The sequence below is a fragment of the Epinephelus fuscoguttatus genome, linkage group LG10 (assembly GCF_011397635.1).
Source record: "Epinephelus fuscoguttatus linkage group LG10, E.fuscoguttatus.final_Chr_v1".
NCBI lineage: Eukaryota > Metazoa > Chordata > Actinopteri > Perciformes > Serranidae > Epinephelus > Epinephelus fuscoguttatus.
The window spans coordinates 36948669-36964278 of record NC_064761.1 but is presented as its reverse complement, the minus strand read 5'-3'; the positions used below and the strand labels follow the sequence as shown (position 1 = coordinate 36964278).

At 41.8% G+C, this 15610-nt stretch overlaps 2 protein-coding genes across 4 annotated transcripts in view; both read right to left on the bottom strand.

The window, feature by feature from the left end:
• The window catches only part of crocc2 (ciliary rootlet coiled-coil, rootletin family member 2), a 49097-nt gene extending 44108 nt beyond the window's left edge, over window positions 1-4989 (bottom strand). Inside the window, exons 1-3 of one of the 3 annotated variants that reach the window (XM_049586984.1) lie at window positions 4628-4989; window positions 3034-3187; window positions 2785-2900 (exon numbers count right to left, since the gene is read on the bottom strand). In XM_049586984.1, coding sequence (XP_049442941.1) covers window positions 2785-2900; window positions 3034-3187; window positions 4628-4684 — 327 coding nt within the window. In that variant the 5' untranslated portion in view covers window positions 4685-4989. The remainder of the gene's footprint in view (window positions 1-2784; window positions 2901-3033; window positions 3188-4627) is intronic. The other 2 variants (XM_049586985.1, XM_049586983.1) reach the window with 2 other exon arrangements.
• Window positions 4990-7308: 2319 nt separating this feature from the next.
• klhl30 (kelch-like family member 30) lies at window positions 7309-15136 on the bottom strand. Its single transcript, XM_049587029.1, has 8 exons — window positions 14998-15136; window positions 12913-13744; window positions 12617-12815; window positions 10338-10424; window positions 10051-10206; window positions 9369-9557; window positions 7966-8111; window positions 7309-7840 (listed from the first exon to the last, which is right to left on the bottom strand). Exons 2-8 carry the CDS (start codon window positions 13684-13686, stop codon window positions 7592-7594), a joined length of 1800 nt encoding a protein of 599 aa, XP_049442986.1. The 5' UTR covers window positions 13687-13744; window positions 14998-15136; the 3' UTR covers window positions 7309-7591.
• Between the last annotated feature and the right edge of the window lie 474 nt (window positions 15137-15610).

Below are 15610 nucleotides of genomic sequence, written 5' to 3'. Positions count from 1 at the left end.
AGACTCCAGCTGTGAGCAGGCAACTGTAGGATGGCTGTTACTGTAGGGGCAGGGTGAACTGCTCAAAGGACAACATACTGCCTAATTTAACAACAGGATTGCATATCATCATGATTTGCATGATGCCATTAAACAGCCAAAAAACAATTATATTGAATTAATGCCCAGCCCTTCTCATGAGATCTGATGATTAATGTGTACTGTCTGGCTGCTTTCTCACGTACAGGTGAGACATACTGATATGGGCCTCAAAATATGCTGACAAATTAAACGGATCATACAGTGTATGATATATTTAGTAATATGATCCCTTCGGCAGTGAATGTTGAGGGAGGAAGCTATCTGCAGGTAAGACTGTTGGCCTAAATGTTACCTCCACACGGATGCCACAGCCAAGGCGGTATGTTTGGCTCTAGGGCATTGATTAGCACAGTGCATTAACATCACATCACAGCATAGCTGCCAAATAACCATGCTGCTCTGCAGGGGAAAAATAGTGAGAAGACAGGAGCTTTCACTGGAACAGACGAGTCACAACAGGAGTCTTGTAATGAACCTGTTGACTCCTGAGACACCACCGGATAAAACATTCGGCTGCGTTAACAGTTATAATTTCCGTGATCTTTGTCTCGTGCAAGCCCAGTCATCAGAGGAAAATGTTGGCATTTAGGGTTTCTGCGAAGCACGGACAAGTTAAATTTGTATGTTTTATATGAATCATATCAACATTTCTTAATATATGAGCTGACTTTATAATTGGGAGGTGGAGAGGAAGGTGGATGGCACAAGATCCTGCCAGCTGCAGACCACTGTTGGAGACCAACAAACAACGAAGCCAGTTTTTTTTTGTTTTTTTTTAAGCAAGCCATCATATAGCGTCTTCAGTGTCTTTTTAGCCACCAAACCTGGTTGCTTTTTAGTGACCTGTTGCTATGTTTCCACTGGAGATACTGCTGCATTTCCTGGTGGGATAGTGCCATCAAAAGTGGTTGTTTTTACTGAAACATCACTGTGTTTTCAGCCGTGATAGTGCCACACAATGCAGTTGATTTTACCATGTCGTTACTACATTTCCTGCAAGGATAGTGCCATGAAAAGTGGCTGCGTTTTACAGAGACATTGCTGCATTTTCAGCTGGGAAAGTGCTATACAAAACTTTTTTTGTTTTTTTTTTACGAGAGATCGCTGCATTTCCAGACAGTATTGTGCCATGAAAAGCTACTATTATTTACCAGGACATCAAGGCATTTCCAGTACGGAATGTGCCCCCCAAAACCAGGTATTACACCAAAACACAATCTCTTCCTAACCATAACCAAGTAGTTTTTGTGCCAAAACCTAACCATGTTAACCACAGCGTTGATGAAACATAGTTCCAACATACGAGATACATAATAAAGTACAAATTCATCCGTGTTTTGCAGAAATGCATAATTTCAATATTCATTCTGGCGATTGGGTCGCTGGTGCTAACCCTGCACCCCACCACTCTTCAAATTGGTACTCAGTGCTGTGGGCTTCAAATACCAGCAACACTTGCTTATGTTTTTTCTCTTTAGTGCCTTTTCACACATCTAAAAATATCAACAAAATAAATACACTAAATATATCTGCCAAGCTAATTAAGTTATATTTATAGCCCTGGTTTTAAAATAAGTTCCAAGAGTAAAGCAAGCAGTGGGAGTTCATTAGATTTAAGCAGCAGAATGAGGGCAGTGTTATCACAAATGGCCGCTTTGTGCTCCGTGAAAAATGAGCTTTTTCTTCAACAGTCTCAGGGGAGGAGGCCGGTGACCTTCACAGTTTTCCCCCCATGTAGCAGCCGCTACATGGAGGGGCAACCATGGGGGGCTGTGAAGGGAGACGCCGGTCCCTGTGAGCACAGGGGGGTCTGAGTCTACCTGAACAGACCACAAGGAAACCCTTCATGAACCACCCTCCCCTTTCTTATTTACACTTACAAACACACACGCACATGCATCCACACTCACTCACCCCCCCACATACACACACACACACACAATGGATCTTATACAGTACTTAGTGTAATATGTACACTATAATTCTACAGCAGTTAATTAAAAAAAACGTATGACATAAAGTGCTTGTGCCAAGTTGCATTAATTCAATCAAGAGTCTGTACATGTATATTCCAAACTTTCTCTCCCTCAGCTTTCACTACAGTACATGCGAAGCTGTTTCAAGCTGCCCGCACTGTTTGTTTGTTCAGCCCCAAAAGGCTTTCCCTGCTGGAAAGAGTGGCGGTACACTGATGTTTACTGTAACCATATTCCATTTCAAATGCAGGTAGCTTTTTGCAGTCAATGCTCTAGTGTGGTTGACCCTCTTGATCTCATCTCCAAACAAAACTGCACAAATTCACCATCAACAGTATTACATACTCCAACGCCTGTAAGAGCCGCATTGACATCTGACATTATAAACAATGTCTGCCGATGCAGTTAGGAGCAAAACAGGGTTGGAAAATGTAACAGGGGGTGTTTAGAGATAGTATTTGAAGAGGTGCTTGTCATGATCGCAGTTACACACACTGACACGGTTATGGTCATGACAAAACTACAGTCCCCATGTATTGTTGTTTAAATCAAAAATAACAGGACGATAATGTGTACTTAGCTAGATGATGCCACCTGAGCATTTCGTTATTTCTGATGACAATATTTCTACTAGAATCACATTAGTATCACAAATGCTTAAATGTAAATATTGTTCAACAGCTTGGCCTTGACCTGAGAATGTGTGGCCGCCCTGTGTCACTCCTACCCTCTCTGTGAGACTGGCCTGTTTGACTCGCGGCTGGTTACGGTCCATGTGGCTTGGAGAAAGCTGCTCCCTCAGGGCCCTGCTCTCCTCCAGCTCGCTGACCTCAGAGCTCTCACCTGGGATACGGAAACAGATCATGCATACAGAAGTGTCAATCCTGCCACATGGGGTATAGTGATAACATCTAGCGAGGCAGATTTATTGTTTGAACTGCGTGACTTCAGTTTGAATTAAAGCTCTCTTTCCTACCAGCTGGCTGCTCTGCAAGGTTACTGGTGATGATCTGCCGGATGCGGGTGCGGACAGGTGTAGGCGTGACACCGGACTCCTGTCCATCACCGGGAAGTGTCAGTGTCCTCTCTCCTGAGCTGCCATCAGAGTGAAGCAGAGACTCCTCCAACTTCTACAATCATACAGTCACCCCAACATGTCACACAACTGAGCAGACCCAACTCACTGAGGTTAGACTTACTTAGATAAAAGTAGTGACATCACTTTTCAAACTTTACTAAAGTAAAAATACAGAAAAATAAGCAACAAAATGTACTTACTCAACAATTACGGTGCTCGTTATGCAGAATGGAGCCTTTCAGAGGTTTATATATGATGTATTTTATATTAGTAGATGGATGGATGTACTTTATTGAACCCAAGTTGGGAATATCTTTTGTTAAAGCTGCAGGTTATTAGGGTATTGCACGGGAGCAGTAAAAAAAACATGAATACATATTGGATTATCATGATTAATTAATTACTATGGAAGTGACACTCAAAACTGCGCTGGCCAAGTTGTAGATTATTTTAACCACTTAATATAGTTTTGGGGGATTCTTATTTATAACATTGCATTATATTGTTATAGTTATAATATGTAACTATTACTGAGAGATAAATGAGGTGGAGTAAAGAGCACATTTTTTCCCTCTGAAATTTAATGTAATAGAAGTATGAAGTAACATAAAATGGAAATTACTTTGCACTAACAAAATGCACTGAATATTTCAATTCATTGGGGTAATTAATTCACTTAGACCTATTTAATTACTTTATTGTGGTATTTGTGCAATTTACATTTCAAGTGGAGGAAAGCAACTGAGTACATTTCCTCAAGTACTGTACTTTAGTGCAATTTGAAACACGCTTTTTCTGCTACTTTATAATTCTACTCTATTCAAATAATGTATATTTTACTCTACTACATTTAGTCTAAATCTTTAGTTGCTGCAATTTCGGATTATTAGTATAAAATATTATTAGAAACTGCCACTTAATACTAAACTATATCTATATAACCTTGTTAAAATTAGCTTTGTCTTTACCAGCTGCGACATCATAATGTTCATGTCATCAGTAATTTTAATACAGTAATAAAATACATATTATTCTGAGATGAGGCATTTTGCATAATGAGTACTTCAGGTATATTTTGATGCTGTTAATTTACTCAAGTAAAACTTTGAATGTCTGACTTTTATTTTTACTTGTAACAGACAGTTTCTACACTTTTACACAAACTTTTACTTTGGTAAATTATCTGAGTTATTCCTCTCTCAATAGGTCTTTCTGACAGCAGCCATTTTGACTCGTCACAGGTGTTACTAAAACCAATACTGCACTATTTAAATGTCCCATTAAAACATGACAGTGTGAGTCAGCAAACACAACACCAGGACCCTGAAACTGAAGCAGCTGGCATAAATGAAACTCAGCCATCTTTAATTTCGTTAATTACTTAGCTACACCTGTGATTTTCCTGCTGTGACATGCCAAAGTGTCAACCGTGAAAAAAAGCCTGTTAAAATATTAAAGATGGCAGCTAACACAGAGGAGAAGTTATACCCACCTGAATCACAGCCTCCAGCCTGGGTGAGTGTGCACCTTGCTCCCGTTGAGAACTCATGTCAAAACTGGCCCAGCCTCAACAATGACACGTTAACTAATAACATTAATGGTTTCATTCGACGAACATTAACCTTAGCTTAGCGCTAATAAAGTTTAAGGTAGAGAGAAGTCAAATGTTGACGCAAACAAAGCACAAACTTAACTTCACGTTAAAATAATGTCACAATAAATACGTAAAGGTGGCACAGAGCTGGTACCTGCTCACAGATAAGCAAAGAAAGTTGAAAAGAAATCACTGACACAACTTTTTAGCCAGGAAACTTTAGGAAGGACTGCAGGCAACAAGCACCGCTCTAATCCCAGGTCGACGTTGCCAAGGTGACCAGGCGCTTCCGGGCCGTTGCCATAGAAACAGAATGCTGGCTTGGGTGTTGCCATGGCAAGACGCCATGAGAACAAGCAACTGGATTCCAGTGGGTTAATGATCATCAAGACACTGAGGACAAATTGAGGAGTGTTTCCACAGAGAGGATTTACTTTTCTTTTTTTTTTTTGGACTATTCTTCAGGAACACATTTTATTAAAGGTGCCATTTTTAACTCTGGAACACATATTGGCCAATCTCAGGTGCTCAAATAATAATTATTATGGGTGGAATGGTTTATATAGGTCAGGGGGGAAAATGACACAGAGCTAATGTGCTGAATTAGCTTTAGCTCTGTGAGTGATCCAGATTTATCTAGCTAACCACCTAGACATAAAACAGAACTTTTATAACTATATCAAATATGTTTTTGAATTTTGTTTTTGATCAGACAAACATTCTTCATAATTTAGCTGATGAGGTTGGAACAACTAAGAATGTGACAAACAGATTAATGACACATAAGGGGGGAAAAAACACGAGTGAAAGTTTAATCTTATTCAACTTTACCCTTCGAGTTCCCTCCAAAGAAAATTATGTCACTTCCTGAAAATCTGCCTTTCAAACATTGTAGATATATATAATAATCAGCCAAAACATTAGAACCACTGATGGATGAAGCGAATGATATTTTTTATCTAGTTACAAAATAATGTTCTAGCATTCATATGGACCTGCATTTTGTATAGCGCCACATCACATTCACACACACATTCATACACAGGTGGCCAAGGCTACCATTCAAGGTGCCACCTGCTACTCAGTTTTTAAACACACTCACACACACGAACAGCCATCGGAAGAAATTTGGGCTTCAGTATCTTTGACATACAGATACTTTGATATGCAGACTGGAGGCTCGAACCGCTGACCTTCTGATTGATGGACGACCCGCTCTACCCCTGAGCCACAGCCGCCCCATATGAATGCCACTTGACGTTCTCCCCATCCAAACACAGTTGCAGACCAAGCTCCATACCCCGCCTCATGGCAATGGAATTCCCCACCAGCAAGATAACACACCCTGCCACACCACAAAAAAAATGTTCAGGAATGACCTAAGGAATGTGATGATGAACTCAGGGCATCCAGCTGGCTTCCAAATTTCTGAGATCCCAATCTGATCAAGCATCCGTTGGACGTAGCAGTACCCCGCCTCATAACGGGACATAAAGGCTCCGTCACCGATGCCCCAGTGCCAGACACCACAGGACACCCCTGTGTCCATGCCTTGCCAGGTCATATCCAAGTCAGATCCAAGGAGGCCCCACTGTGAATCAGTGGTACCTCTGGGGTACTGACACATCCCACGAATGCTAGACCAGATTGGGGGCTCATGTTCCTCGGGTCATTCCTGAGCAGGTTTTACAGTGTAGCATGGTGCATTGTCACTGCCATCGGGATGTTCTGTTGCCATGGGGGGGGGGGTACTTGGTCTGCAATGGTGTTTGAGTGTCAGGTGGTATCCACATCAATAAAAAAAGAAAAGAAACAAGCACTCACAAATGTCCTTTTGGTAAATTTAATAAACCAACTTGGGTGGCGTTACCAGAAACACAGACGTTTCGACAGAAAGTCTTCTTCAGTGTGTGACGCACTGCTGCTTTTGGCCGTGCACCTGTTGAGTGGATTTATTTTGAGAGTGCTTGCTTCTTTCCTACATGATTTGGTATCCACATCAATGCCAGGACCAAAGATTTCCCTGCAAAACACTGTATTGTAACAAGATGATCAATGTTTTGCACTTCATCCGCCAGTGGTTTATATAAAGTCATTACTCTGTGTTTGTGTGACAAAGTAGACGTTAAACCATTTGCAGTGTTGAGAGTAACTAGTTACATGTGATTAAATTCCAAAATGTTGGTGATTACAAAGGGGTTACATCTGAATATATTCTTTTCACTTAAAAATTTATATGTAGAATATCACATTCATTTTGTTGCTTTGCGTCTTTTCACCATGCAGGAATCCCCTTTTTTTTGGCAGAGCCTATTTCTGGATATTTTTCAGCAGTTTAAGACATTTGTTAGAAAAGTAACTAAAAAGTTTTAACAGGGTAACCGGTAATCTTTCACCTAATACATTTCAAAAGTAACATCTCCAACACTGACCATTTGTTATAAATATCTGACACATTTTAAAGAAAGTAAGAGGACATAAACTATGCGGGCATAAATGTTGCTACATAACAGAAATGACCCTAATAATAATCTCAGCATTCCAAACTGGTGATGTACAACCAATAACAATAATAAAACTCACGCTACAAAGATTTAATGATTCACAAGCTCTATTCAATAATACACAAAGGAATTTGGATCTCAAACACGTGATACAAAGTATAAATAAACACCTGCTGAGCGGCCGAGCAAGGCCCTAAAACAGCCACGAATACCTGAGAATCATGTAACACACTATTCTGGGGCACAATGACATCCTGGGATCAACATTCCACTTGTGTTGTAACACGGTATGAATGATAGTAACACGTCTCTGTGAACTCTCTGACCCTGAGTTTAGTCCCGTCAGGACAGGAGGCCATTATGCTGACTCCATGGGGAAAACCTCAGGCCACTGGGATGGGTCGAGGAAGATGGTGCAGACTCCGCTGTAGAACCAAAGTCTTGGCAGGAAGCTCTCCACCTCCCAGGTGTTGGCGGCTCGGTTGTACACCTCCACCTCCACCCCGTAGTCCCCCTCCATACCTTTCCAATGGCCTCCGGTGACATACAGCTTCCCATCCAGCGACACCAGGCCGCCATTCTCGTGAAGCATGTGGAGAAGCTGGACCTGAGGAGAGGGGAAAGTCACAACACAGCTGAAGGCAAAATAACAGGAGAATAAAACTGATCTTTTTTTTTTTTTGCTTTAATCCTCTGAAATTAGCATTGATACTGAGGACTGTCTAAGTCTACCTTCTGCCACATATTTGCCTCTGGATCGTAAGAGTAGACTTTCTTAGTGTTGTCGGCAACCAGATATATGATGCCATCCACACAGACGGAACGAGGAGAGGACAAATACTTAGGGATGAAGGGTGAACATATACTGATCCAGCTGTCTGTAAAAAGAAAACAAACATGTAAAAACATATGATTTAGAAAAATAAAGAATATCTACACTGAATTGAATATTGTGTTTGGATAGTTGGGACTTCTGTTAATAGCTTTATAACAAAATGTACTCTGAATTAAGGGTGGGCTATATGGAATAAAATCACTATCTCGATATCTTTACCTGGAATTTCAGTGTAAGATATATATCGATATTTTCCATAATGAATAAATGGCCACTTTAAAAGGCGGTGGTCCTACGGTAGCTGCGCCACCGCAAGACTTTAAGTTTCAGCCAGCCGCACTGATTGCAAACTCCGATATGCGGCCCGCCAGAGAGTTTGATCTGGGAGCTCAGAAGGATCACATTTGAAGTAAATAAAATAAAATTTGAATAAATAAAATGCATGTAAGTGAGCACATTAGCGATAGCGACCATTTCGGAAACGAAAGTTGCGGGTCACAGGCACGGCAATCAAACATCACGCAGACCAAGCTTCTGTTTTTACACATGGCACTTGTTGACCGGTAGCTCGCATGGAGTCAAGAAAATAAAGGTGGATAGTGAAGTGAATGTTTCATACGTTTTTCAGGATGAATGAACAGAGGATTACTTTTTTCCCGCGCAACAGTGGGGCTTTAAATTTTGGGCGGGGCGGGGCAGAATGTGCGTGTGTGTGAGGGAGAGAGAGAGAGAGAGGGAGAAAGAAGCAGCGGCTGTGGGGTGGAGAAACAGGCGTGACAGCGTGCAGCAACAGATCATATTGATGTAAACGATAGCGTTGCATTCCATATCTTGTTTTAAAAAATATCGATATATCCAAAATATCGAGATATCGCCCAGCCTTACTATGAGCCAATCAATATTTGGTTAGAGTACTAATACATAGCAAGTAGGAGAGCTATCAGAAGCTATTGGAAATGAAGCTACATCAACAGGACTGCATAAATGAATGAAATACTGCACGTGCATTTCTAAATTGTAACATGTAATTTAATGATTACTTGAACTATCAAAGCCCATTAAAGGACTGGTGTTAGAAATGATACATGTGTACAGAACATCAGACACTGCTTCTACCACTGTCAACGTTTCTCTGTTCTTGTTCCTTAAATGAATAAACACATAATTAAAAAAAAATACAATAATATTGCTAATAATAAAACATTTTTTAAATTGTCATTATTTAATTTAGAGTTGGGTTAAAAAAAAAAAAAGAGAGCTGACCCCTTGGAGACATGAGGTTAGCGTAAATCATCCTTACCTATAACAGGATTGTAACACTGCATAGTCAGTGCATTGTACTTGACAGCACATGAGCCAATCACATAGAGCCTCCCGTGACACGCCGTGGCGGTGAAATTAGTCACGTATTTCAAGGCCGGGCACGTCAATGCCCAGGTGTCGGTGTAAGGGTCGTAATGCTCGACTTCAACACGATCTGACGTTGTGCCTAAAGGAGGAAATGTAAGTAAAATGAGTGATGATATCGAATCCCAAAGGAACAGTTCACCCCAAAATCAAAAACATATACATTTCCTCTTGCCTGTAGTGCTATTTATTCCTCTAATTTGTCTTGGTGTGAGTTGCTGGGTATTGGAGATATCGGCCGTAGAGATGTCTGCCTTCTGTTCAGTATAACGGAACTAGATGGCACTCGGCTTGTGGTGCTCAAAATGCCAAAGACTGAAAATATGTATTTTTGATTTTGGGGTTAAGTGTCCCTTTAAAGATGTGTGTTGGAGCAGCCCAAGCGCTCATCTAAAATACTGCCCTGTTCCTCGAACTTGGCCATCACTGAAACTATTCAACCACAAAGAAGAAAGCAAATTCTTACAAACTATAAGCACAGGTCAGCGATTGAGGGCAGATGCGCTACTCGTCAAAGTTTTCCATTGCACTGCAGGTTTAAGGCACCACATGCAGGACTATGTTTATTTTATTACCTCCAATGACGTAAATCTCCCCGTTGAGAGTTGCTGACGTGTGGTTAGTCCGAGGCCGGAGCATGGGTGCCACAGTAACCCACCTCCCCTCTCTTGTGATGTACTTCCAGGTCTCTGTGGTCGACCAGGTGTTGGTATTCGAACCTCGCGAGCCCCCTGTCAGACAGACAAGAGCACTTTGTCAAAAGTGTCAATGTTTTACATTCCTCACAAGATCGGTGCTCAAAACTGTTCATCGTTTTTTATTTTTGCCCCTCAAGTTTCTGTGTTGAGTGCAGTTCACTCACCTGTGACGTATACATCATTGTTCAAGGAGATCATGGCGTAGCCCCACTTGTTAGGGTTGGGGAAGTTAGGGAGCTCATGCCATTGTTCTGCAGAGTAGAAGAAAAGGGAGGTCATGTTTGAGCACCATGCAGAGGGAAAGCAAAAAGTTTTCACAGAGATATATTAAATGAAGATCAGCTCATGTCTTTCCTCGGCAATCCACGCTTCTGTCTCCTCCAGACTTGATGACTACAAAACACTGGCATCAGCAGGCAAAACATCCAAGGACTTGACTTTAACTCATACTAAGAGAAGCAACCACATCACACCGATGATTGTGCCTTAGCTGTGTTTCCCCCTGAACTATGAAACAGCGTCACCCTCCCAATCAGATTCGCCCCTTCCACTGACTCGTCTAAGTCCAGGCTCAAAACCTACTTTTATTCATTAGCGTTTGAGTCCCCCTGATGTGGCTTTTTCTGATGTGTGCCTGTGTGTGTTGTGTCTCTGAAGATATAAGCTGTGTACCCGACAGCTGTGCTTGTGTCTTAGCATCTTATTCCTTTTATACAGCACTTCAGTCAACATGAGTTGTTTTTAAATGTGCTCTCCAAATGAATTTGAGTTGAGTTGAGTTGAGTTGAGCTATATCTGTGATCTGCTAATTCCCTATAAGCCTGGTTGGTGCCTGAGATCCTCAAGTGTGGAGGATCCAAAATCTCAACCTGTCACTTTAGATGACAGAGCTTTCACTGTGCAGGCCCCTCATTTGTGGAACCCAGGAAGACACACTCAGGGACCTCATTTACATCGCCTTTTAAAGATCCAGTGTAGAGGATTTAAGGGGACATATTGGCAGAATGGAATATACTATAATTAGTATATTTTCTTAGGTTTGCAATGACCTGAAAATAAAAATAGTTGTGTTTTTGTTTCCTTCGAATGAGCCGTTTATATCTACACAGGGAGCAGGTATTCGTTCATGGAGATCGCCATGTTGCACCGACGTGTTTCTAGAATGGACCAGCCCAGAAAGGGCCAATGGCGTTTTTGCATTTTTGCGTTAGCCACCACAGTAAAAAGCCCAACTGCAGTAGCAATGCTGGCGTTCGTGAAACTGCTTTATTAGGTGTTTCTGGCAGTTTAAATCACCTGGTTCAATTGTTTTTGAAAGGGGGGACATTTGTGGATAATTCAGCCTTCACTTCCTGAACATCTGGATCTTGTGTTATCAGAGTAAAAAGGTGACTTCACATTAGCATGTATTGAACTAGCCACCCACAACGACATGCCAAACTGTGTCAGAAATACATAGATTTGTAACGTGAAACTGCATTATCCAGTGTTTTTACCAGTTTCAATCACCTGGTCTGTTTGTTTTGGAGAGGACGAGACCTCTGTGAATAATACGGCTCACAATAAAACTTCCTGAACATCTGGATCAGAAAAAAGTAAGCACAAATTACCTTACGAGAGGAAAGTGGTGAGCACACAACAGTATGTTGTGGGCAACCCGCCTGTGTCTGAGATGCCAAATAGCGTCGGAGATGCACTGATTTTTAGCTTGAAACTGTTTCATTGAGTGTTTTAGTGGTTCTAATAGCCTGGTTCATTTGTTTTGGAAAGGAAGAGACGTCTGTGGATAATGCGGCCCCCCCAAAAATAAAACTGCTGAACAATGAACACTCAAAGAATTCTGGTCGGGAGAAGTTTAAACTGGATGTAATCTGCAATCACTGTTAGACGCCACCAAATCCCTCTTAATCTGACACACTTTACCTTAAAAACTCAGTTCAAACGCAGTCGCAAACACAGTGTGCACATGACAGATGTATACCAGAAAAATTAGGCAAAGACGCACAAATGTCCTCATTGAAAAAGTCAAAGTTAGGTCAAGACAGTTAAAGAACACATAACTTTGCTGGCACAGCCCTCACCATTGTGGTTACAGTTGTCATGCCTGAATGTAAAACCAGAAATCTTAAAATTAAATGCAGCAATCTTTTTGTTAACATCCCATATGAAAATCAGAACACGGATGCCTTCTTCCAGCTCTGCACAATAAAATGCTCATTTGAGGAACTGAGAAGACAGTCCAATTCTGTCACATCCAGGCCGCGTTCCCGCAAAGCTGTTTTTCTGTCAACACTACATTTAACGACCTGCAGCACATCTGCCAAACTGTTTTTAGGAACATGACAAACATTTCACAACAAATTTTTGTCCTGAAATGGATTCTGAACTTAAACAAACTTGACATTTTGAAATGTGCCAAAAAAAAAAAAAAGATTGTTTGTACTTGTCTTTGTGTTGTAGAAGGCAAAGTTCCTGGGCAGCAGTCGTTGCAGTCGTGGGTCTCTGTCCTCTTCATCGGAGTCGTCTTCATCATCTGAGTCATCCAGTGAACGTCCTCCCATCACCAGCAGCACCTCTTGCAGGTTTGGTTGTGGACTCTGAGAGTTGAGTCTGTCCGTCTGTTCTGGTGCCAAATCCAGCTTCTAGAGGAATAAAAGTCACAACTGTTTTGAAAAATCTGCTCAGATTGTGCAAACAAAGATAAGAGAGGAAAGATGGAGGAAGTGTGAACTCACTAACCTCTCTGTGTATTTTGTCCACAGTCTCTCTGCAGCTGGGAGAGGCCTGCACCAGGCTGTCCTTCAGCAGGGTGTCAGCCAGGTAGTCCAGGCTGAGTAGATGGAGACGGGATAAGGTGAGGAGTTCAGGGAGGTGGCAGAGCCGAGACTCCTTGTGGTGCCTGACCCATTTCAGGATGGCCTCTACGCGGGTGCACTCTGTCCGGATTTGTAGTCCTTCGTCGGACAGGCAGGCGACCAATCTCTCCTTTCCCAGCAGTAGAAACTCCTCACCTTGCTGCACAGCCTCAAAGTTCTCCAAGAGGAAGGCCCACGCTTTGGCCATCACCTCAGGGCACCCATGGATCGCCCCAAACTCCAGTATTCCCAGGCAGTTGGTCGCATCGATCTGGTGCTGAAGGTATCGGCTGCACACGGCTCTCACCGTCTGGAACTGCAGCTGGCTGGAGGTGCAGATCAGCCCCTCCACATTGCTCTGGTTGATGGTCAGTTTGCCTGTGTATGCAAAGTCCAGCAAGCAGCTGAGTATATCAGGATCAACGTCATGAAGCTCCACACGTGCAGCTATGCTCTCCACAAAGTCCCCTGAGAACATGGAGCGGAAGTACGCGCTGCAGAGGGCCAACACGCCGCGGTGACAGGGGAAGTCCCGGCCGCCCGCGCTTAATGTTACATCCACCAGTTTGGGGTGAGAGCAGAGGGAGCGCAGGCCCTCCAGGATGCTCTGAGGGTGGGAGGACAGGCAGAAGTCCAGGTCATCCACATTGCGCACCATGGTCAACAAAGTAGGTCAAATCGTCCTTTGGCAGGGAAAACGTGAGTTTAAAGCTTACCTGCAAGTGTAGAACAAAATACATTAAGACATGTCTAAACAATGTTTGTTTTTCAGAAAAGATTAGCAATAACTTTACTAAGAAGTTAATAATCTTATCTCAAAATTATTTCCCACATAAACTTTTACACAACTTTTCAAGGACCCTAGATATTTTTATTTTTTTTTTCCCTACTTGCCCAGGGTTTGTCAAACATCTCAGACACCAACTCCATTCAGACATGATGTCAGTGACCTGACGTACAGGAAGTGAGAACCCAGATAGACAATTACGAAACATATGTTTAGCAAACAAAACTTCACACATTGATACATATTAAAGCTATGTTAAATCAACAGCTACAGATAATATATCTGCTGTTATATTTGTTATACATCCCAAGACTTTTCCAAAACTTTTAATGATTTTTGACTAATTCCAAGACCTTTTCAGGCCTGGAACAATCTAATTGTGAAATTGCTGTGCTGGATTTAAAATTGTGCAGCCCTGATAACAGGATTGCATCATACAAAGAAACTACACCTTCAAGAAAAGCTGGTGTAACAGGAACAGTTTGTTATTTATTACTTTAAAAACATTGTATGACAATTATTTTGTTTTTATACTGAATGATAAAATGTGTTTTTGTAATTTTGAGTCTAAAGTTTAGAGCTTAGTTAGAACAGTGGTTCTCAACCAGGGGTTCAGGGACCCCCAGGGGCCCTTCAGCGAACTCCTGGGAGTCCCCAGAAAAATGGGGAATATTATTTTTCACTATCTAATTCAGTATAGAGGTGAGCCCAGTGTGAGTGAGAGTCATATGGGTGACTGTTCTGATCAGGTTTCACAGCGTCCACAGTCATCTCCTCAAATGTAATTGACAATTATAGAATTCTGGTCTTAATCATTCTGGTTTTCAATCATATCTAACAACCAAAATCTTTTCAGATGGAGGTCCTCGAGGCAAAATCTTATCAAACAGGGGTCCATGACCTAGTGTGTATCAATTCAGGGGTTCTCAACACAAAACAATGTTGAGAACCAGTGAGTTAGAAAACAGTTTCTCCTCTGTGACCTAAATAAAATAAAAAGTGCCTTGTTTTCTTAAGTGTTGCATCACTGTGTTGTTACAAGGACTACAAAGTACTTCTGGCTCGTGATTTATACGATATACTGTAACAGCATGACTCTAATCTCCTCTGAAGCCAACAATAAATTACATTTCCTGTCATCAAACATTGTAAAATTAAATGAGAAACCAACAACAAACTCACCACAGGAGCAGAGCATGGAAACAATGGCTCATCCTTCCAGTAAAAAAGCTGTTTGCAGCTGAGCGGCTGGTTAGATCAACATGGAGTGGGCAGCATGGCGAAAAGCTTTTGCCAAGTCATTGGGACAGGCTGCCTGTCTTTCAGTTATTTATAGGACTGAGAGTGACGCTGGGCTGAAGTCAGATTCCAAACAACAAGTATGGAGCCCACAGCTGCTGTTACAAGCACATATTATTCCCAACAGGCCTGAGAGTGAGCAGATGAGGTAACTGACGTAACACCAACTTTTTTTGTACGTCACAACAATTGATCAATACTAGCTGTCACTATGCAGGGCAAAGTGCTGGGTGTCTACGTAGATGTTAAAGGTCCAGTTCACCCCCAAACTAAAAATACATATTTTTCCTTTTACCTGTGGTGCTATTTATCAGTCTAGATTGTTTTGGTGTGAGTTGCCGAGTGTTGGAGATATCTACTCTAGAGATGACTGCCTTCTCTCAATTATAATGGAATTAGATCGCTGGTTCCCAACTTATGGGTCGTGGTCCAAAAGTGGGTCGCAGGTCCATTCTGAATGGACCACAAGTGACTTGCAAACGTGTCAAGTTTGTAA

Coding starts and splice junctions, on each gene's coding strand:
- klhl30 (XM_049587029.1), bottom strand. CDS start 13,686: ATGGTGCGCAATGTGGATGACCTGGACTTCTGCCTGTCCTCCCACCCT. Junction 9,558..10,050: donor GGAGATTTACGTCATTGGAG/GTAATAAAATAA, acceptor TTCCTCCTTTAG/GCACAACGTCAGATCGTGTT. Junction 8,112..9,368: donor GTGTTACAATCCTGTTATAG/GTAAGGATGATT, acceptor TTCTTTTTACAG/ACAGCTGGATCAGTATATGT.